This window comes from Seriola aureovittata, chromosome 2 (assembly GCF_021018895.1).
Source record: "Seriola aureovittata isolate HTS-2021-v1 ecotype China chromosome 2, ASM2101889v1, whole genome shotgun sequence".
Taxonomy (NCBI): Eukaryota; Metazoa; Chordata; class Actinopteri; order Carangiformes; family Carangidae; genus Seriola; species Seriola aureovittata.
In genome coordinates, this window is record NC_079365.1 from 25,852,501 (window position 1) to 25,873,411 (window position 20,911).

The following is a 20,911-nucleotide window of genomic DNA, read 5'->3' on the forward strand; positions in this document are numbered from 1 at the left end:
GAAAAATACTCAGGTAAAGTACAAGTATCTCAAAATTGTACCTAAGTACAGTGCGCCATTCCTCCTTCCTCATTTTGTTTCTCTTCCTTCCTTCATCCTCAGATCAGCTCTGGTCATCAGGAATGAAGGATTTGATGATCCCAGCAGGTGAGAGTTGACATGACTCACATGTTAGTTCTTTTAGTTAGACCGACACTCAACGGTGATACTGAAATATCTGTGAAAACAAGTATCAGTCAGGCTCGAGTGTGAACACATGATCATGATCCTGACCCCACACACACACAGAATTTGGTACACTGTTTTCATCTGTTTGATAAGAACCTCTTCCTTCTTTACTGCATTTTGGCCTGATCAGAGTTACAGACTAATTCTGTAAGGAGTTCATTCCCAGCTGTGCAGAGTCCCTCACAGGATGCCATACTATTGTACTGCAGGGCACACATAATCTCTCTCTCTCTCTCTCTCTCTCTCTCTCTCTCTCTCTCTGTCTCTCTCTCCTGTCAGTGAGAGGACTGTCGCTCGCCCAGATCAGCTGGAGAGAGAGGCTCGTCGTCTGGGGCGAAGCCTGGTCCGGACTGGGGATGAAGATGAAGATGATGATGACGACGATGATTATGATGAAGACCTGATGGACATGGAGGCTTCCAACATAATCTTCACTCCACTGCTGAGGTCTGGTCACCTGACTATCTCAGTTTTATCAACTTGTCTAGGTGCAGTAAAAGTGATCTGCTGTCAACAATGTGTGCGTGTCTATGTGTGTGTGTGTGTGTGTGTGTGTGTGTTCGTGTGTGTAGTCGTTGCAGGCCGTTGTCCAGAAGTGTTGTTGCAGGGACGCCCAAAGTCCAGAGCTTCCAGGTGAGTTCATTCATCCATGTTTAACCTTTGTTCCAGGTCTATGCTACAGTGCCAACAGTAGTAGTTGATATTTTCATAATCAAAATGCATCAGATGATGAATTATCACCTGAATCTGCAGCGTCCCTCGGCTTTATGGGTTGCAGCTCATTGTTCAGCGGTCCAGCCCGTAACTTAACTGTGTTCATTTATTCTCACCACTCTGAGTTGTTTTCAGTCACAGCAGGCAGCTGTTTTCAGCTAGAAACACTAAAACAACCCACTGCACACCAGCTCCTGAGCACCAAACAGAAGATTTCAGATCAGACTCAGTTAGAGACTAGCTGGTGAACATAGTGGAGCATTTAGCAGCTGGAGAGCCAGATATTTCTTTCAGGAGTTGGTAGGGACCAAAAGTGGAGCTAACAGAGAGTGAATATCAGACTTAGATTAGCTTTTTTAAATCACTGACGTGTGTGTGTGTGTGTGTGTGTGTGTGTGTGTGTGTGTGTGTGTGTGTGTGTGTGTGTGTGTGTGTGTGTGTGTGTGTGTGTGTGTGTGTGTGTGTGTGTGTGTGCAGGTGAATGTGAACATCCTGGAGGCTCAGAAACTGGTTGGAGTGAACATCAGTCCTGCAGTTTTCGTCAGAGTTGGAGATCAGAAAAAACACACAGCGACGCAGAAATCGACCAACTGCCCGTTCTACAATGAGGTACAGGAGAGTGGAGAGTACACTAGAATACAGCACAGTAGAATACAGCACAGTAGAGTACAATACTCTACAGTAGAGTAAATACAGCTGTTTACTTCCTCTCCTTTTGCAGAACTTCCAGTTTGAGTTTCAGGAGGCTCCACAGATCCTCTTTGATAAAGTCATAGAGATAAAGGTAGGTTCCGCTGTTTTGTTTTGTTTTTTCACTTCTGTTTCCATCGCTGTTGCCATGGTGACATACCTGGGTGTGGTCAAATTAAACACCTGTGATGTGACCCCCCCCCCCCCCAGGTGTTCCACAGGCGTACTCTGGCCTTCCTGATGACCCACATTGGAACCTTTAAGATTGACATTTCCACTGTGTACAACCAGCCAGGTACCAGCACTGTTCCCATCACAGCACTCTGATTAAAATACTGCAGTACTCACTGACCTCTGACCTCTCTGCGTCTCCAGACCACCGCTTCTACCAGAAGTGGGCTCCTCTCACCGACCCGGCGGACACCAGGTCAGGGGTCAAGGGTTATGTTAAGGCGAGCCTCAGCGTGCTGATGAAGGGAGACGCTCTGAACATGCCCAGTCTGCCGCCGACCTCCACATCTGGAGCCAGTGAGGACATAGAGAAGTCAGTGATAATAACAATGAAACCTCCACTTACGTTACACTGGTGCACGCAGCTCTGGGTTCTGATGCTGTTATTCTTGCAGGAACCTGCTGCTTCCTCGTGGTATGACCTCAGAGCGTCCATGGGCTCGGTTCCGTGTCCGAATCTACAGGGCCGAGGGTCTGCCCACCATGGAGGCAGGTCTGATGGCCAAGATGTCAAAGGTCACTGACCGGACAGTTTTCATTGACCCCTATGTGCAAGTGACCTTTGCAGGACAACAGGTACTCAGACGTACATATACACTGTTGTCTCTGGTTCCATAGTTCCTGAATCGTTATGGTTAAAAAGGTCTACTTGTGTGTTCGCGTGTCCAGGGGGAGACGTCAGTCGCCAGCGCCACCAGCTGTCCAGTTTGGAACGAGGAGATCTCCTTTATTGAGCAATTTCCTCCTCTGGCTCAGCGAATCAGAGTCCAGATCCTTGATGACGCCAAGATGGGAGATATTGCCCTGGCAACACATTTCCTGGACCTGCAGCAGATTTCTGACCCCACCAGGAACGGTACGACCAGCAGTTAACACATGCTCAGTGATGTACAATATGTGTACAATATACAACCGTTTTTTACTTTAGTGGTATTCTGCTGAGCATGAGTCCTCACCTGCAGAGGTGTCACATTAGAGACTAGCGTTTATTTCTGATTTCCCCTGTTTTATAAGTATATTTGATCAGATTTTAGTAAGAGATGTCCCTATTTTCTGATCTGTTGCTGTTTAATTTGGCGTTGATGGAAAAATCTTACTCTTATTGAATATAGGTGTTTCTACAAAGCTGTTTTTTAATAGCTTATAAGCTACTATGAATGAAACACTTTCTGCACACATACTTCAAATTAAAAATCTTTCAGTGGGTCAAAGTCGATTTTCCCGACTTTCCTGGTAGACTTTTATTATAAAATGTTTGCAGGAAGTGTTGACAGTTTAACTGACAGCAGCAGTAATCAAAAGAACTGCAAAGTAGAAACAACCTGAGTAAATGGAAATCAGAGTGGAAATGTGGAATGTGTCTGTACATTATACTGAATTTATATTTTTAGCTTACTGGCTTATTGCCTGAATTGGCCATTATTTGAATATCAGCTTTCATTTGAGAATTTAAAGTCACAGGGAAATATCTGTCTGTTTTTTGTCTGCAGGTTTTAACCCTACCTTTGGCCCATGTTGGGTCAACCTGTACGGTTCTCCGCAGAACTCCACCCTCGGAGACGTCCACCAGGTAAACCACACTCAACATTTAAAGCAATAGTAGAAGATTTTGGGAAATACATTTATTCACTTTCTTGCTGAAAGTTAGGTAAGAAGTCTTGTTGTTGCTATTGCCAGGCATCCAACAGAGACTTCAGGAAGTCCCTGCACCTGACCAAGAAATAATCTGGAACAAAACCCTCCATGAAACCACAACTTGACTTTATAACTTTCCGTTTTAAACAAACAAGATCCAACATATTTATCAATGAGCTTAATAGGTTATTAATTCTGGACAGAGGTAGGCTAGTTGTTCCCACTGTCTCCAGGCTTTGTGCTAAGCTAAGCTAACAGCTACTGGCTATGGCCTTATATCTATCGTACAGACATATCGATCTACTCAGCTAACTCATAGCAAGAAAGGAAATTATTATTAGCAAAGTGTTTTTGTGGGATTTGAAGGATTATAAAAGAGTAATCCAGACTTATCTTTCCTCTCCAGGCTTTGAACCAGGGTCTGGGTGAAGGAATCTTTTATCGTGGTCGAATCCTACTCGCCCTCTGCGTGGAGGTTTACGCCTCCCCCTCTGCTGTCACCACAGATACAGCCTCAGTCGCCATGGGAAAGGTACTTCTAATTATTTTTTTTCATTACAGTTGGGCTTTATAAATACTCTATATTGTGTCTGTATTGTGACCTTAACAACGCTGATATGATCTCTTACGATGACCTTCCTATTTGTGTGTTCTAAAGGTAAAAGGAGCACTAGGGAAGCTGGGACTGAGGAAGAAGAAGAGCAGCAAGAAAGAGAAGAAGGAAGGTTGGTCCTAAGCGTCTGGCACAGATATTAGTTAAGGATGCATTCAGCCTCATTTAGAACAATGATTGGAAGCAGGGGGAAACTGCTAGCCTAGCTCCATCAAGAGAGAAAAAAATCCACCCTCCAGCAACTCTAAAGGTGTCTGATTTACAGGCTTAATTTACTCAGGGTAAGACAGCACATAAGAGGATTTCGTAATGTTCGAGTTTTATTCCAACTGTAGTCTACAGAGGTGTGTGAGTTTCTTTAAAAATGAATTGTCTCACAGCTAAGTTTTACATATTGAAATGATGCTCTGCTCTGCTCCAACACAAATGTCAGTAATGTCTGATATTTTAACCACTTTACCTACTGCAAAATGAAATAATCCAGTGGGCAGAAACAGCAATTGTTTGTTGTCGTAGCATCCGTGGCTGCCAGTGGAGTGGCGGATGAGTCTGGGGAGGCGGGAGTTGAGGTACCAGAGGCTGTTACCGTGGAGATTGAGGAGATCCACCCACTCCCTGAGGTCAGTGCCCTCACCACCAACACCATTTCTGTTCACGTGAAAATTTGGTATCAAGGATTTCTTTTGTATGTTCGAGTTCTCCCAGTCTTTCTTTCAATGTATATCAACGTAAATCATCTGCCATACGGTTTACATTAGAATTTAGGAGGTAGAAATAAAATAGACAACGATTTCAGGCTTACAATATCATCTGCACAGCAATCACAAGACATACCTTTAAAACTACACGTTATCAGGCTAAGAGGATGGATATACAATAACGGACTTGATGATGAGAAGGTATTCCAGGTAGAAAACAGAGTGACATGCTGCAGGGTTCAGGTTTTTTGTTCTTGTTTATCATCCTCAGGGTTTCCTGGGGCAGAGGGAGGATTTTCTGCTGTTCGCATCTCTGTTTGAAGTCACTATGATAGACCCGTCTGTAGGAACCAGACCGCTGTCGTTTGAACTCTCCATAGGTAAAAAGTGTATTCTCTGCCCTGGACATGAGACTCGCCCACAGACACACCTTTACTACTAACCGACCTCGACCTATCAAGGCAGCAAAGCACTGCTTTTCACCCTGGTGTTAAGTTTGTCTTTAAGCAGAAATGTTATGACATATCTGTAGCAGCAGCTGTAACTAAAGCTTTTAAATAACAACATCATTGAAATTGAACCCAAACCTGTAAATTGATAGCAAGACAAACGTGTTACTGTTGTCAAAAGACATTCCCAGGTTACCAACCAAGCTGGGGAAATTCTTTTCAATTTGTTTTCCCAACATCAAATCCTTGATCTTTACCAGTTGTCCTGACTCTTACAGGGAATTATGGGAAGGCGGTGGGGGTTGGGAGATCCAAGAAGAGCCAGAGCCGGGAGGAGCTGAGGAGGAGCAGGGAGGATCTGAATGAAGAGACGCAGGGTCTGCTGGAGTCAGAGGACGAGCTGGACAGAGAGGAAGTGCTGAGTCCCGAACCTGAGAGCAGATCAGTGTCTGCTGTTATGAGACCCCAGCCCACTGAGTATGACAGGTAAACGCACCACTGCACCTACACAGGTAACTGGCAGTCCACTCATCTGTGCAGGGGCAGCAGGCTTAGTAAAGTAGCCTAGACATCCTCCTCTCCAGCCACCTCCTCCAGACTGGATATAGTCCCTCTGGTGGCCAGGCTCCATGAGGGGGCCACAGTTTCCCCTAATCCGGACAAGGACAAACTTCATTCATAGATGTTCTTGAAATGCTCTTAGCTTGGCCCCTCAACTGGCGCCGTGTCTCCTTCAGCGAGCCAATCAGGACGTATGCCTGCCTCCTCCAAAGATGGCATGTCAGTAAGGATTCAGTCAAGGTCAGCAGTCCTCCCCACAAGTGTTAATTCCTGCCTCCCCCTCCTGAAAGTCCTTCTCCATTTCCTTCCTGAACTTCTCCCATACCTGAGCTTTTGCTTCTGTCGCGGTTTCATCACAGTTCCATCCCTGCACGTCGACTTGTCAAAGTGTCCTTGAGCAAGACACTGAACCTCAATTGCCCCTGATGGTTAGGTCAATGCTTTGAATGGTGGCTTGCTACCATTTACCATGATATGATTCTTGGAGGGGTAACTACTGCACCTACAGGTACTTCTGCACAGACACTGCCCACTTCCTGTCTGTCCCTCTGACTTTGTCTCTCTGTGTCTTTTTACTTGTCCGTCGATCACTCAGGTCGTTCCAGTGTCTTCCCCTCCAGCCCCCCTCCATGAAACAGAAGCCTTGTCTGTTTGTCTGGACTCAGTTCGAAGATCACAGCTTTCGTTTCTATCAGGCAAACTGGCTCAGCAAGATGGCCGACAGGCTGGTGAGTGTCAAGTGACCTTTCAGTTCTGTTTAATTAACACATGAAGAAGAACGACATGGTGTGTATCTGGTAATGCCTGCAAACTGTGCACATGTCTTGTCTCCTCTGCTGTCCACGCCCTGTTTAGGAGATTGGTCTCGATGAGGTAGAACGTCTCCTGAGGAGGCCGAGGAGTAACGGGAAGGAGCGTTTGGTGGAGGCGCTGCTGGAGGTGGTGGCCTCCTGCAAGTCAGTTTCCTCTTGAAACTTTGAGCAGAATAGATTTAGTTTGATTTGTTTTGTACCCATAACCATCTCCTTGTCTGTCCTGCTGTCTGCCCTCCTTTACCTGTCTCTCTGTCTGTCTCTCTGCAGACAGTTCAGTGTTTTCTCAGACAGGAGGTCTCAGTCTCGTCCCAACAACCTGGACAAATGCAGGAAGGAGTTCATCAAGAAGAATTTGGTGAGTCTGTTCTCACCTGTCTCTCTCTCTCCACCTGTCACTGTGTACCTGCCCAGCTGTTGCCTGTGTGACTGAATGTCTGACCGTCTCCAGGTCCTGCTGGCCAGACAGGCAGTGAGGGCCAGGCGCAGGATCACTAGGCGGACGGCCAAACAGCGGCTGATGGATAGCAGGAAACTCTTGAAGAAACTCCGCCTACTGGCAAAAGAGGTCAGAGGTCATAGAGAGATCATCATCATAGCTCAACACAAAGATATCAGAGTTTGCAGTATGTACAATTTATCTGCGATCTGACACTCCTCCCCTCACGCACCACGCTCTCTCCAGCCCCAGACTACCATCCCGGATGCGTTTCTATGGCTACTGAGTGGAAGCAAGCGTTTGGCTTACGTCAGGATCCCCGCCCACTCCATCCTGTTTTCATTGGTGGAGGAGCAGAGGGGACGGGACTGTGGCAAAGTCACCACCCTCTACATGAAGGTGATCGTCAATGACACTTGCTGTTTGCTGTTCATTCTCTAAAATCATCCATGACCTTCAGTGGTGCGTCTTTCTCTCTGTCGTCCCAGTCTCCAGGAGGTTCAGCAAGTGAGATCTTTGCGAAACTGGAGGTGTATCTGTGGCTCGGTCTGGCCAAGTACAGTAAAGAGGCCACCAACTGCTTGCCGGAGGACTTCCTGGCAGTCAATGAGGAGGAGGAGGAGGAGCAGAGGAGGCTGGTCCCTGCAGGGCAGAGGAAGCTTCCTGTTAGTCTGTCCTGCCAGGGTGAGTCAGCTGACCTCCTCCAGCAGGATGTTTGCTCAGGACTTCTTGTCTGTTGTTAGAAAAAACTCTACTTCAAAATAAAAGCCCCATGATAAGTTTAATTTTGACTCGTCGACCATGAAGCTTTAGCTGAACTCATCTGCAAACTATCTGTCTTGGTCAGATGAAAGTAGATTTTGCTCTCTCCGCAGACAGCAGATACTTCCAGCTACGATGTCACCTGTACCAGGGGCGTGGCCTGATGGCAGCAGATGACAATGGCCTCTCAGATCCCTTCGCCAAGGTCCTTTTCTCTACCCAGTGCCAGGTCACCAGGGTAGGTACAATTGCCCCATTGGTTAAAAGATTCAGTTGTTGTCATTACATAGGCACGTTGATTTCAAATTCATATTCGCATGCATCGACCCGCTGCAAGAAGTCAATAGAGCCATTCATTCTTTCAGTGTAAGACAACTATGATTGCTCAACATGAGATATTCACTTTTTAGATATAACTTTACATTTATTTTTGATAGTGTCCAGTGTTTAGTATTATTTCACAAAATGAATATTTGTCTCCTTTAAAATTAAATTAAGCTTGTTTTTAATCTAACAAAAAATAGTCTGTGCAGCAGAGTGTCAAGTTCTAAAAACACAATGCAACAATGCAAATGTTTTACTATGACCAGTAAACTGAGCTTGATGTGTGAAAGTGATGGAGTGCCCCTTAATGCACACATTTTATTTTCCATGTTTGTGTGTGTTTGTGTGTTCAGGTGTTGTCTGACACACTCTCTCCAGCCTGGTGTGAGTGTTTGCTGTTCGACAGAGTCCTGCTGGAGGGAACGAGGGAGGAGCTCCAACGAGACCCGCCCCTCATCATCATCAGCATATTTGACTACGACTCAATGGTAACACTGATGTTCTTCTTCTTCTTATGCTATCATTATTTTTATTATCATTACCCATTTATTCAGGAAATAAGGTCAGTGTGTGTGTGTGTGTGTGTGTGTGTGTGTATGTATGTGTGTGTGCAGGGTAGTCCGAAGCCTCTGGGTCGGGCGTTTGCTGAGCCGGAGTTTAAAACTGTGGAGCAGTTGTACCAGAAGCCCCGCCTCCATTTCTATGACATCAGCATGGGCAGGGCCCCCGCCGGCGAGCTGTTGGCTGCCTTCGAGCTCATTGAGCTGGACTACTCTGGGTTTGGAGAGGTGACACCAATCAATCAAAAATTGTTTATGAAGTTTATGAAATGTAATGTGACGAACATACAAACTTATTTGGAACAGAAAACAAAGGCAGATGGTGAAATGATTACTTCACCTGTCCAATACAGTTTTCCTGTGCAATGATCAACATTTCAAATGATATCACTTTACTGACTGAAATGATGGATAAAACTAGTTGCTATAAACTGTAACTGTCCTGTAACAAAAACAAAATAAGCATGAATTAATTCTACAGAGTGAATTAAAATATCATCTTGTCCCCGCAGCCGTGCCTCCCCAGCAGTCTGGACCCTCAGGAGCTGAGCTACATGGAGGAGCAGAGGTGTTACATCATCCCAGATGGAGTCCGACCTGTTCTGAGGACCTTCAGGATCGAGGTCTCACACACACACACACACTCACACACACACATACAAACACACACACAGACATTTTTGTGTTTATGTGACACCAGATTTACAGGCTGCTGCTTGAGTGTTTCTGTGTGTGTGCTCAGGTGCTGTTCTGGGGTCTGCGGGAGCTGAAGAGGGTGCAGCTGTTTGAGGTTGAGCGCCCCATGATGAGGGTTGAATGTGCAGGACGACAACTGGAGTCTGAAGAGATTGTGAGCTACAAGACTCACCCCAACTTCAAAGAGCTGGTCCGCTACATCGACGTGGTCAGTTTCTGTCAGTAGTGATGGATACTGTAAATGCATGCGTACAGAACAGGGACACAGCTAACGTCCTGTTTTCCTGTCTGGTCCAATCAGGAGCTGCCGGAGCAAGCCTACCTCCACCCTCCTCTGACACTGTTTGTGGTGGAGCAACGAGCCTTCGGCCGGCTCGCTCTGGTCGGGTCACACGTGGTCCAGAGCCTCATGGACTACGCCCCACCCGAGCTGGGGGCGGAGCCTGAAGAGGAAGAGGAGGAGCCTAAACCAAAAGGTAAGAGCTAGCAAAGAAGTGATGGAGGTAATAATTTGTTTTGAATACTTTTTTTTCACTAGAACTATAAATGTTTACAGATTTTTGTTTCATTGACCGTTCATTACAATGATAATATTGACAGATTCATCATCAAAATTATTAGTGATATTTGAGACAGTGGGTCCTTGAGTTCTTTTCAGGCAGGGTAGACAATTTAGCTAGCAATGAAATGCTAACTTGCCTTCGAATTACCGCTCTGCCTTGCTACTGTTCTACTTCGTCAGGCATGCTAGTGTTAGCGGCTTGTGTATCTTTGTGTTAACATTTTCTTGGGCTGAATTGATCTAAAATTTAAATATTATTGATTAAAATCTCTAAACTCATCCAATGAGTTTTACAAAGATCAATCTCAGTTTTTATGGACTAAATTTCTTTGTGTGTTTCTCCAGTGAAGCACAATGCGATGAAGATCAACACGCTGATGTCAGTGAAGGATATCGGACTCAGCGGCCTGTCAATCAAACAGTCAAAGATTCCCATCAACCCCATCAAGCTGGTTAATGTACGCATGTTAATCTCCTCCATTTTCTTCTTCTGTTAAAAACACAAAACCAAAACTGTTCAGACAAATTTCAACCAGATTTAAAGATTAAAGAATGTGTTGATGCTGATGCTTGTCCTGCCCCCTCAGGCTCCTCTGAAGAAGCTGAGGAAGAATGGGGAGGAGCTGGAGGAGGAGCCGCCAGAGATGGAGGAGTTGGACTGGTGGTCCAAATACTACACTTCCCTGGAGGAGCTGGAGAGACAGGTGACACTCAATTTTTGTCCATTATCCTTTAATCTGCCTCCCTACAATGCTGAAGTGCCGTAGTACGCCTTTAAATAATGAATTAAAGAGCCATCAGACATCAGTTTCTCACAGAGGTTATCAAATACGAGATTGTTTCCAGAATTAGACAGATCATCGCAGGAGAATCAACAAAAAGGAATATCACTCTAGAAAGTTCAACAACAGACTACACATTAAAATGGAGTTTCTTTACAGGGAGAGGAAAATAATTACAGTAATTAATCAGGTCTTTACTCAGTGTGTGTGATGTGTTGATTGTGTGCAGGCTGCTGAGGAGGAGGAGATGGAGGAACAAGCAGAGACAGGTACAGTTCAACTCTATTATTTCAGACATAATTATGTGTATTTTCCTATAATTGTCTATATATTAAAAAAAGAAAAAAAAAATTTAAACAGCAAAGAGCAGCAACACATACAGCTGATATTTCCAATCAGCACCTTGTGTTGCAATTAGAGCTGTAGTGTGTTGTGCTGCAGTTCCTCTAACGTCCACTACATGCTGCTGGACTAAAACTCCACTGAAGTGAATGGGAAACCTTCATCTTCTCTCTACAAATAAAAAGACAACACAGTTTTTCCATAGGTTCAGCTGTGATGATTTAGCTTATTTCAGAATCTGTTTTCCATTAAAGAGGTACACCATGTGTTGTGGTTGAACATGTGATTACACAAAGATTTAATTATCAATTTGAGCATTAATTTGATGCTCTAACGGCCTCCACTCTCCTCGGAAGGATTCCCGTTTGATTCTGGCCCCAGGCTGAAGGAACATTAGTGAGGTCCATCACTGATGTTGGGCGATAAAGCTTGGCACTTGGGATTCCGGTTCATCCCATAGTTGTTCGTTGGGGTTTAGTTTAGTCAGGGCTTTGTGTGTGAATCAACAACAGGAGAACATACCGTGACAATCCAAAGAATAAATGAATATGAACAATAAGATAAGAATACTACAAAATGACATATCAGCACAAGAAAATGAATGAAAAACAATGGTAATAAAATAAGGTTTTGTTTGTTAGTGTTGATAAAGTTTTCTTTTTTTTTTGCTCAGATGGAGCAAATCTGACCATGGCAAACATCGAAGAGGAGGAGGAAGAAGTTGTGGTGGTGGAGATTGAGCCTCCCAAGCGCAAGAAGATTGCCACACTAAAGGTGTGAGATCACTGTGATAGACAGTTTACAGTGCAGTCTCACAGTCCAAGCTTAATCAGCTCTGCAGATGTGAATGCAGATGTGTCTCTGGTAGTCAGGGCAGCAACTCGGCCCGACCTGCAGGTGGCAATCCACCATTTTCAGGCACATGTTGGCTACACAAACCCAACATGCCCAAATGTATTTATTATTTTTATGAAAGAGACCTTAGCCCAGTCAGACCCAAGCATAATAAGGCCCTATCCAAAAAGTGGTGGACTTGGTCCACTTGAATCCACAGGGGGATCCTACCAGACCTGAACAGTCTGCATATAGTTTAGATCCAGGCCTACACTGGTCTCAGGCCTTGGATACCAGGAACCCAGCTGGGCCAATAAAGACCTTCAGTTTAAGACAGAAACATAAGAGACTGGATCATGATGCTGGTAGACAGGGAAGTGAAGTCAGAACAGATTTGTAGTAACTGTAGATGTTTTAATTTCTACCTGTGTGTGTGTTTGTATGTGTGCTCAGCTGTATGGAGGTGATCTGGAGTCAGAGTTCAGTCAGTTTCAGGACTGGCTGCAGATCTTCCCACTGTACAAAGGCAGGGCGAGTGCTGAGGACGAGGATGATGATGAAGAGGAGAGGTTTATGGGAAAGTACAAGGTACTGTGGATGGAGAGCTGTTCATCTGTCTGGCTGTCTGTAACTCTGAGAAGAGGTCTTAACTGTATACTCTTTCTCCTCAGGGCTCCTTCCTGGTTTATCCGATTGATTCAGGAAGTGAGGAAGACACCAAGTGTCAGATCATAAATGGAATCCCCAAAAATTCACCGATCAAAGTTTTAGTGCGAGTCTACATCATCAAGGTACCTGTCTCACTGTCCATCCACAGCCTGTCTTTGACTTACTGACTCGAGCAGTCCAACATATTAGAAAATCTTCTTTATACTGACTTTACGCTGTTGTTGCATTCAAGACTTTCAATGATGCTCAGACATCTGAGATTTGAGAGTTGTTGGCAACGAAGCCCTTTTCATGCAAGAAATTACCAACTTCACATTCTTCCTTTGACAACTTCCCGCCTCCAGCTGCAGTATGTTTGTTTAAACCCAGGTGGTACAGTGAATCCTACTGTGAGTTCTACTTTGTCTTCTACTGACTCTGTTTGTGTCCAGGCCACCGGTCTGGCTCCCACAGACCCGAATGGTAAAGCCGACCCATACCTGGTGGTCCGAGTCGGAGAGCAGAGTCTAGACACCAAAGATCGATACATCCCCAAACAGCTCAACCCCACGTTCGGAGAGTCAGTACCTGTCTGTACTACCTGTACCTGTCCAACTGTCTCTGACTGCCTGACTGTCTGACCGTCTGTATGTCTGACTTTGTCTTTCAGGGTGTTTGAACTCACGGTGTCTTTCCCGCTGGAGACAGATGTGGTTATCATGGTGTTGGACCACGATCTTGTGGGGTCTGACGACGTCATTGGCGAGACGCGGGTCGACCTGGAGAACCGGTTCTACAGCCGCCACAGAGCCTGCTGTGGCCTGGCTCTTTACTATGACACGTTAGTACTAGAACTACATCACGTTAATCAATGACACATTACACAACCCGGCTAAAGGCTGCACTAAGAGCGGGAGACCGTATATGAGTATCAGTACATTAACTATGTATGTTATGTATTTCGTCAGTAGAGTACCTGTTGCTTTTAATGTCTACCTGTCTGTCCCTCTACCTGTCTCTCTCTCTCTCTCTGTAGTGACGGTTACAACATGTGGCGTGATGCGAAGAAGCCATCCGCCATCTTGGCTGAGCTCTGCAGGAAGAACGGCATCCCATCCCCAGAGTACAGAACATCTGAGGTCAAAGTGCTCAACAAGATCTTCAAAATCCCACCAGAAGCAGTGCCTGAAGGTAGGACAGACAGACAGACAGGTGGAGGGACAGACAGGTAGAGAGACATCCACGACAACACAGTGGAGGTGAAGAGTCTATAACTGTTCGTCTGTGAACACACATACAGAATATATCATGTACCACAACAGCTTCTGGGCTCTGTTGCTGCTACTGGTAAATCCTCCTGCTCTACCAGTTGTACCAGTTGTAATAAGACTGACCGCAGTATTAAAAGCTCTAACAGGACTGTTATTGTTGTTGTTGTTGTTGTTGTTGTTGCTTTCAGGTCTGCTGAAGAAGAACCAGCGGTCTCCAGAGGAGGAGGCAGAGATGGAGGAGCATGCAGCCCTGAGCGTGCTGCAGCGCTGGGCGGAGATGAACGAGTTCCTCCCTGGAGCCCTTCCTCTGGTCCCAGAGCACGTGGAGATCCGGTCCCTGATGAACCAGGACAAACCTGGAATGCCACAGGTATGAACCGCAACACAAACAACAACAGTACAGTTCAATCAACAGCAACAACAACATAACGATAGTTTTATCACTAACTATAATCAGCAGTTTGTGTATGTGCGTCTTGCAGGGTTACCTTCATATGTGGGTGGACATGTTTCCTAATGATGTCCCGGCCCCGCCCCCTGTTGACATCAAGCCCCGGCAACCTGAACAGTAAGTCAACACACAGGTGAGTTCAATGGAAAGGAAAAGAGAAAGAGTTACAATATGTAACCTGTGTCTTTGTTTCCATGGCGACAGGTACGAGCTGCGTGTCATCATCTGGAACACGGATGACGTGTTTCTGGACGATGTCAACCCGTTCACCGGTGACCCGTCCTCCGACATCTATGTTAAAGGGTTAGTTCACACACACTTGAGTTTCATGAATCAGAAATGTTGTAAGATGATTAACGTAATATGAACAGAGAAAGAAGAAGAAGAAGAAAATAATTACCTGAGAGTTCTACCTCCTCAGGAGTCAAAAAAAGATTAAAATCTGCTGAAAATAAAGTTGTGTTAAGGGAGGTACTCTGAAGAGTTTGGAGGGCTGCGGGTCGGGGCTAAGTAAACAGTTGTAGGCATTTCTTTGATTGGCTCAGTGATCTGTTGTGTTCTCTGTGCAGATGGATAAAGGGACTGGAAGGAGACAAACAGGAGACCGACGTCCACTTCAACTCTCTGACAGGAGAGGGAAACTTCAACTGGAGATTTGTGTTCCGCTTCGACTACCTTCCCACTGAGGTAAAAACACACTGTGTGTTTCCATCACCCCAGAGGTCACTACACTGACTTACCCTAACCCGAAACCTAAAGCTAACCTCATCCCTACAACCAAGTCTGAACCCTCAAACATGTCCCAAGGTCTAAAACTCAAACTGGTCCTCACAAAGATACATACATACAAGTACACACACACACACACACACACACACACACACACACACACACACACACACCTGGTGACACCTGGACCTGCTGATGGTCAACACTTCCTGATTCCTTGAAGATCTATTGACCTTCACTCTAGTAACTTTAAAGCTACAACTAATCATTATTTTTCTTCTCAATTAATCTGTCCATTGTTTTTATGATTTAATTGGGTCCCAAGGTCCCAAAACCCAAAGATATCCAGTTTATAAAGATATAAAATCAAGAAAAACAACAAATAATTTTTTTAACAAAATTGTCAAAATTGTTTTTAATGATTATTATTAATATTATTGTTTTTTTTTCGTTCAGCTAATCAGTTAATTGGCCAGTTGTGTCACCACCAGGATCACATTACCAGGGTATACAACAAATATCAACATTTAATCCTGATCCCATCCCTGTTCCCCAGAGGACGAACCCAGATCTTAATGACATTACATTTTTTATCTCCACCACTGGTTCTAGGCTCTAAGTGTGTGTCTGCTCATATCGTGGCTGTAATTAACGCTGCAGCCACAGTGAGACAGATTTTTAGCAGAATTTTACTGAAACAGTTAGTGGTAGTGGAAACGCAGTAAATCCTCCTCTCGTCCTGTAGAAAGAGGTGGTTTATAAGAAGAAGGAGTCCATCTTCTCTCTGGAGGAGTCAGAGTTTCGACAGCCGGCTGTTCTGACGCTGCAGGTCTGGGACTACGACCGCATCGCTGCCAACGACTTCCTGGGTGAGACAGACAGACTGGACAGTCTGTGTACATATATATATATATACATATATATATATATAATATATATATATATATATATATATGTATAACACTTGAGACTTCCTCCACACTTACCTTTTGTCTTGATAAATTCAATATAATTCATGTATTAATAATTTTTACAGCACTTCTGCTTTGCTGTTTTTTTTGGTTTGTTTTCAGTACTAAACTGCAGTCAGTGAACACAACACTTCCTACATACTTTCAAATTAAAAGCAGTTTTTAAGCATGTAACGCCTTCTGTTCCTGACAAGCTTTTAATCTGCAACATCTGCAGATTTGTGTTTCACTAAAAGTAGCTCAATAACATCACAAAAACAACAGAGTCGAGTGGAATTAAATTGATTACTGAATGAGTCTGGGGTAGTATTAACCATCTCTTTATTTAAGAGTTTACATTATAATCCACAAATGTCACTGTCTACAATTTTACTTTAACTTTCTATATTCTGATTTTTGAGAGAGTGAATGTTTGCATTTCATTTTTCAAACATAGTGAGCAGAACAAACTAAATTTCTTTCCAAACATGGACAAATAAAACATAGATATTTGTTTAAATTGGGTGAATTGAGGCTTTAAATTGAATATTTAACAGATGCTTTAATGTTTAATGTGCGACCTGAGTTTTTCTCATGCAGCCTTTTTATTTAAGATTCAGGGGATATAACAGCTTCACCACAAGCAATACTCAAATAAGCAAATACTCTTTAGACTATCATTCTCCTCCTCCTCATCATTCCTTCGTGCCTCCTCTCCCAGGCTCCATAGAGCTGCGTCTCAGCGACATGGTGCGAGCAGCGAAGTCGTCCAGTAAGTGCACAATTGACATGGCGAAGGATCGGGCCGGCCCCCGATTCTCCATCTTTCGCGCCAAGAAGATGAAGGGCTGGTGGCCGCTGACCCGCCTGAAGACGGCCGAGGACTTCGAGAAGGAGGAGAAGGAGAAGGAGGCGGCCAAGAAGAAGGGAGGCAAGAAGAAGAAGAAGAAGAGCAAAGACAAGAGGAGCAAGTTGAGACAGGAGGACATCCAGTACACCGACAGCAGCGGCAACACGTTCCTGTTAATGGTAAAAGAAAGAGAAAACTAATGAACTCTAAAGCTGATAAAACACAGTAACTACATGTTTAGTCAACATTGGTCTGAGACCTCAATCTGACGTTTAGACATTGTTTTAACAATATAAAAGGATTTATGTGTAATTTACACGACCGCTGTGTCTGCACTCTGGTTTGTAGATATGCAAATTGTATTTTACTAATTTATGGTTTCTGTGCTTGAATCTGGGTGGAATGAGAAGAGGAAATTGGAGCCATTTTGAATTTAAAAATAGGCAGATATCTTTTGGATTTACAGAGTATAGATGCCCTTGTTATATTTTAAAGTACAAGAAACTTCCAGCAGCTAAAACTGTATGATCCCCCCTTTCCTGTTAGGCTTTTAATATGAAATATTTGCACAGGAAATGTCAAGTTTAAGTTACAGTAGCTTAAGAGCTATCACAAAAGAGCAATATCACTATTGAGTAGTGTTGAGGATGATGTGACTTAGTGCTGTGGAAATGTACATTATACTGAATTTACCATGTGAGACAGTAAGTACAAGTAATTTCACCCTCCTCAGTGTTACACGACTAAAGTTCATCTAAATGTAAATATTAATTCTAATTTAAACTCCAGTTTAAATACCTCAGTGACACTGAAACTGTGTGTGTGTGTGTGTGTGTGTGTGTGTGTGTGTGTGGTGTGTGTGTGTGTGTTGTGTGTGTGTGTGTTGTGTGTGTGTGTGTTGTGTGTGTGTGTGTGTGTGTGTGTGTGTGTGTTTGTGTGTGTGTGTGTATGTGTGTGTGAAGGGGAAGGTGGAGGTTGAGCTTCAGCTGGTGACATTGGAGCAGGCGGAGGCCAACCCTGTGGGACGGGCCCGCAAGGAGCCGGAGCCTCTGGACAAACCAAAGTATGACACACACACACACACACACACACACACACACACACACACACACACACACTGTTAAAGTACAGGTTCACAGGTTAAAACAATAGTCCGGTCTTCATATGGACACTGAAACTGTTTATTCTTGCTGTAATTATTCCTTCTGTTCACACGGGACATTCAAAGATCTTTTTTTCACTGTGAAATGTATTAGTGTTAAATGTGGGTGTGACCGAACATAAAACCTAGTCCAGGTGTAAAAAGGTGTAAACAGTCTCCTGTCGTCCCTCCAGTCGTCCCACCACCAACTTCACCTGGTTCATCAACCCAATGAAGACCTTCATCTTCCTCATCTGGAAGAAGTTCAAGAAGTACATCATCGCTTTTGTCATCCTCGCTATCCTCGCGCTCTTCCTCGCCCTCATTTTGTACACGCTGCCGCAGCAGATCTCTTCCCTCATCATCAAAGGATGAAGAAATCTGAGTCTTCATCGCTTCCTGCCGGATGTCCCGGACTGTCTCAGGTCTCTGATCCTGAACTGATGCAGTTTACGAATAACTGACATCATATTTACTCCTCAGCTCGATTTCTGCAGAACTCAATCAGTAAAGCTCATGATTCTTTATATTTAACATGGACTGCACTACATTACCCAGCATCCTTGTTGATGTAAACACAACCTGGGTGATGGGAGGAATAATCAAGGATCTGTTTTACTGTTGGATTCATCCGTCACCAGAGGAAATTACTGGACACTTATTACTTCAGGCTTAATATATATATATATATATATATAATGTAATTTAACTGTAAAACTGTATTGTATAGTAGCACTGGACGAACTTACAGCACATATGTGATGTGATAAATCAGCACCTTTCCTAAACTAAAACATAACTGTATTGTATACAAGTCTAATTTTGTTGATTAGATACATTAGATGGTCACAATTTTTTATTTTGAAAACAAATAAGTCAGTGAAATAAATAAGTATATACATTTTTTGTTTAATTTTGTACTGACTCATAACTGAAGTTGATATTCTCATTAAGACCAGTTTTTAGAATAATCGATCTGAATGTTGCCGCTATTTCTAAGTATATAAATCAATATTAATATCAATCAGAAGCTGTGATTCTGTCGGTCTGTCTGCAGGGAGTCAACAGACAAACCCAAAACACGCAGTTCAATCATTATTTAAACAGAAAAAAACTGAAGGACTAAAGTGCATCATTCCCCAAATTACAAATTAATAACAAATTAATATTATATATTATTTTTTACAATATTTTGGGTGAATTTAACCAAAATACAATGGATGAACTTCCATTTAGATTAGGTTGTTAGTGAAATCCATGTGGGATGTCCTTAAACTTGCACAACTGCACATTTGAAAAAGCAAACACAAAAAGTTTTCTAGAGATTTAATACTTTGGTTTCAAAATGCTCCTCAGGTAAAGTTTGAAATTAAATTACTGTTAGCATCGCCTACAGGCTGCTGCGTTCATTCACCGTATGAACAAACATCCTGATGGTTTATCTGTTCTAAAAATGTAAAGTTTTTCCTGAGGGTGGGGCTGGAGAAAAAGTCACTGGGGTCATTAAAAATCTGAAGGGATCGTCCTCTGGAGAGCAGGAACGAGATGCAGAAATTTCATGATGACCTGTCTCGTAGATGTTGAGATATCCGTCTGTGGACTGGAGCGTATCAATCAGCTTCATCAGGCAGAAACAGAAACCTCGTTAACTGGAGCTGACTCTGTCTGGATCACAAAAACTACTTAATGTTTTTTCATAATGAGATACTTGAATATGATCATGAGAAAAACACAGTTTGACTTACAAAGATGAGGGGAGTGGAATAAAAGTCAGGCCTTGGACTCACTGTCACTTCGTCCTCGTGTTCTGTTTGAACAACAGGAAGTCAGAATGGTTTGTTTACGCTCGCTCTGATTGTTTCCTCTGGGACTCTGATGATGTTGGATCATGTTGAGACAAGTTTTGAATCGTTGTGTCAGAGACTTGAAGGGAAGTGATGTCTGACGACCAGTTTACAGTTCAGTTTGTGCCACGTTAGCGGTCTGACTCCAGGATGACAATACCGGTCTGTCAGTCGGTCCAGCACTTTGGTCCAGACTGAAATATCTCAACAACTGCTCAATGGATCGCCATTAAATTTTGTACAAACCTTAATGGTTCACAGGTGATGAATCCTATTGTAGGGGATCCTCTGATTTTTCCTTGACTGCCACCATGAGGTTGACATTTATGGTTTTGAGTGAAACAACTAGTGGAGGGATTGTATACAGAAATTCACTACAAAAGTTAATTCATGAACTGTGATAAGTCTGATGGTCCCTTAACTTTTCTTTGAGCCCCATGAAAAGGTAAAAATGTCAGTGTGTCCAGTACTTTGTTGAATGATTAAATATCCCAAAAGTTGATTATATTACCATCATCCAGCTATACTTTGTGTTTAATTTCAATTTCACAAATGTTAGCATGCTAACAAAGATGTTGCATATGGTCAACATTACACCTGCTGAACTTCAGCATGTTAGCATTTAGCTCAAAGCACCACTGTGTCCTAACGCAGCCTCATAGAGCCATAAGCATAGAATCAAAAATTAGAAACTGAATTAATATTTCCTTTCATTGAAAAACTAGTGTCTATAATTAAAATAAATGAATAAATAATATTGATTTTCAGATTATGGTGGTTTCTGTTCCAAAGCATTTCTTGTTTTATCTTTCTTTTTTTGTAAAAGAAATTTACAAAAAATTAAAACATGTTGCCTTGAAAAAATTACGTTAAAAATTGAGTTGAAACCTAGTTTAAGTTTTCACTCAGTTTGACACTGATTTAACAGATACTGGTGTAGCATGTTAAATTATTTGAGGGATGCTGTGTTTCCCAGTCTACCCAGTGTACCTCTGTGCTCAGTCAGCAGTGCGCGCCGCCGCGGCAGTGGGCTCAGCCGCCGTGCACCGTGAACGCGCCTCTCCATGCGGTTTGAATAAAGAAGGAAAAGCAGAA

At 43.5% G+C, this 20,911-nt stretch overlaps 1 protein-coding gene across 1 annotated transcript in view; it reads left to right on the top strand.

Annotated features, from left to right (window-relative positions):
• Positions 1–20,588, top strand: part of fer1l4 (fer-1 like family member 4) — a 25,714-nt gene extending 5,126 nt beyond the window's left edge. Inside the window, exons 6-49 of the mRNA XM_056390927.1 lie at positions 103–147; positions 508–675; positions 801–861; positions 1,420–1,551; positions 1,664–1,726; positions 1,843–1,927; positions 2,008–2,176; positions 2,259–2,439; positions 2,533–2,719; positions 3,354–3,433; positions 3,905–4,030; positions 4,157–4,223; positions 4,628–4,731; positions 5,081–5,189; positions 5,537–5,744; positions 6,415–6,547; positions 6,675–6,775; positions 6,902–6,989; positions 7,083–7,199; positions 7,317–7,469; positions 7,559–7,754; positions 7,946–8,070; positions 8,510–8,644; positions 8,771–8,944; positions 9,229–9,339; positions 9,459–9,620; positions 9,714–9,888; positions 10,320–10,432; positions 10,562–10,678; positions 10,986–11,025; positions 11,772–11,872; positions 12,386–12,520; positions 12,604–12,723; positions 13,033–13,160; positions 13,251–13,421; positions 13,617–13,771; positions 14,040–14,221; positions 14,334–14,419; positions 14,507–14,605; positions 14,872–14,989; positions 15,777–15,900; positions 16,703–17,010; positions 17,794–17,894; positions 18,167–20,588. Coding sequence (XP_056246902.1) covers positions 103–147; positions 508–675; positions 801–861; positions 1,420–1,551; positions 1,664–1,726; positions 1,843–1,927; positions 2,008–2,176; positions 2,259–2,439; positions 2,533–2,719; positions 3,354–3,433; positions 3,905–4,030; positions 4,157–4,223; positions 4,628–4,731; positions 5,081–5,189; positions 5,537–5,744; positions 6,415–6,547; positions 6,675–6,775; positions 6,902–6,989; positions 7,083–7,199; positions 7,317–7,469; positions 7,559–7,754; positions 7,946–8,070; positions 8,510–8,644; positions 8,771–8,944; positions 9,229–9,339; positions 9,459–9,620; positions 9,714–9,888; positions 10,320–10,432; positions 10,562–10,678; positions 10,986–11,025; positions 11,772–11,872; positions 12,386–12,520; positions 12,604–12,723; positions 13,033–13,160; positions 13,251–13,421; positions 13,617–13,771; positions 14,040–14,221; positions 14,334–14,419; positions 14,507–14,605; positions 14,872–14,989; positions 15,777–15,900; positions 16,703–17,010; positions 17,794–17,894; positions 18,167–18,347 — 5,734 coding nt within the window. The 3' untranslated portion in view covers positions 18,348–20,588. The remainder of the gene's footprint in view (positions 1–102; positions 148–507; positions 676–800; positions 862–1,419; positions 1,552–1,663; positions 1,727–1,842; positions 1,928–2,007; positions 2,177–2,258; positions 2,440–2,532; positions 2,720–3,353; positions 3,434–3,904; positions 4,031–4,156; positions 4,224–4,627; positions 4,732–5,080; positions 5,190–5,536; positions 5,745–6,414; positions 6,548–6,674; positions 6,776–6,901; positions 6,990–7,082; positions 7,200–7,316; positions 7,470–7,558; positions 7,755–7,945; positions 8,071–8,509; positions 8,645–8,770; positions 8,945–9,228; positions 9,340–9,458; positions 9,621–9,713; positions 9,889–10,319; positions 10,433–10,561; positions 10,679–10,985; positions 11,026–11,771; positions 11,873–12,385; positions 12,521–12,603; positions 12,724–13,032; positions 13,161–13,250; positions 13,422–13,616; positions 13,772–14,039; positions 14,222–14,333; positions 14,420–14,506; positions 14,606–14,871; positions 14,990–15,776; positions 15,901–16,702; positions 17,011–17,793; positions 17,895–18,166) is intronic.
• The last annotated feature ends 323 nt before the right edge of the window (positions 20,589–20,911 follow it).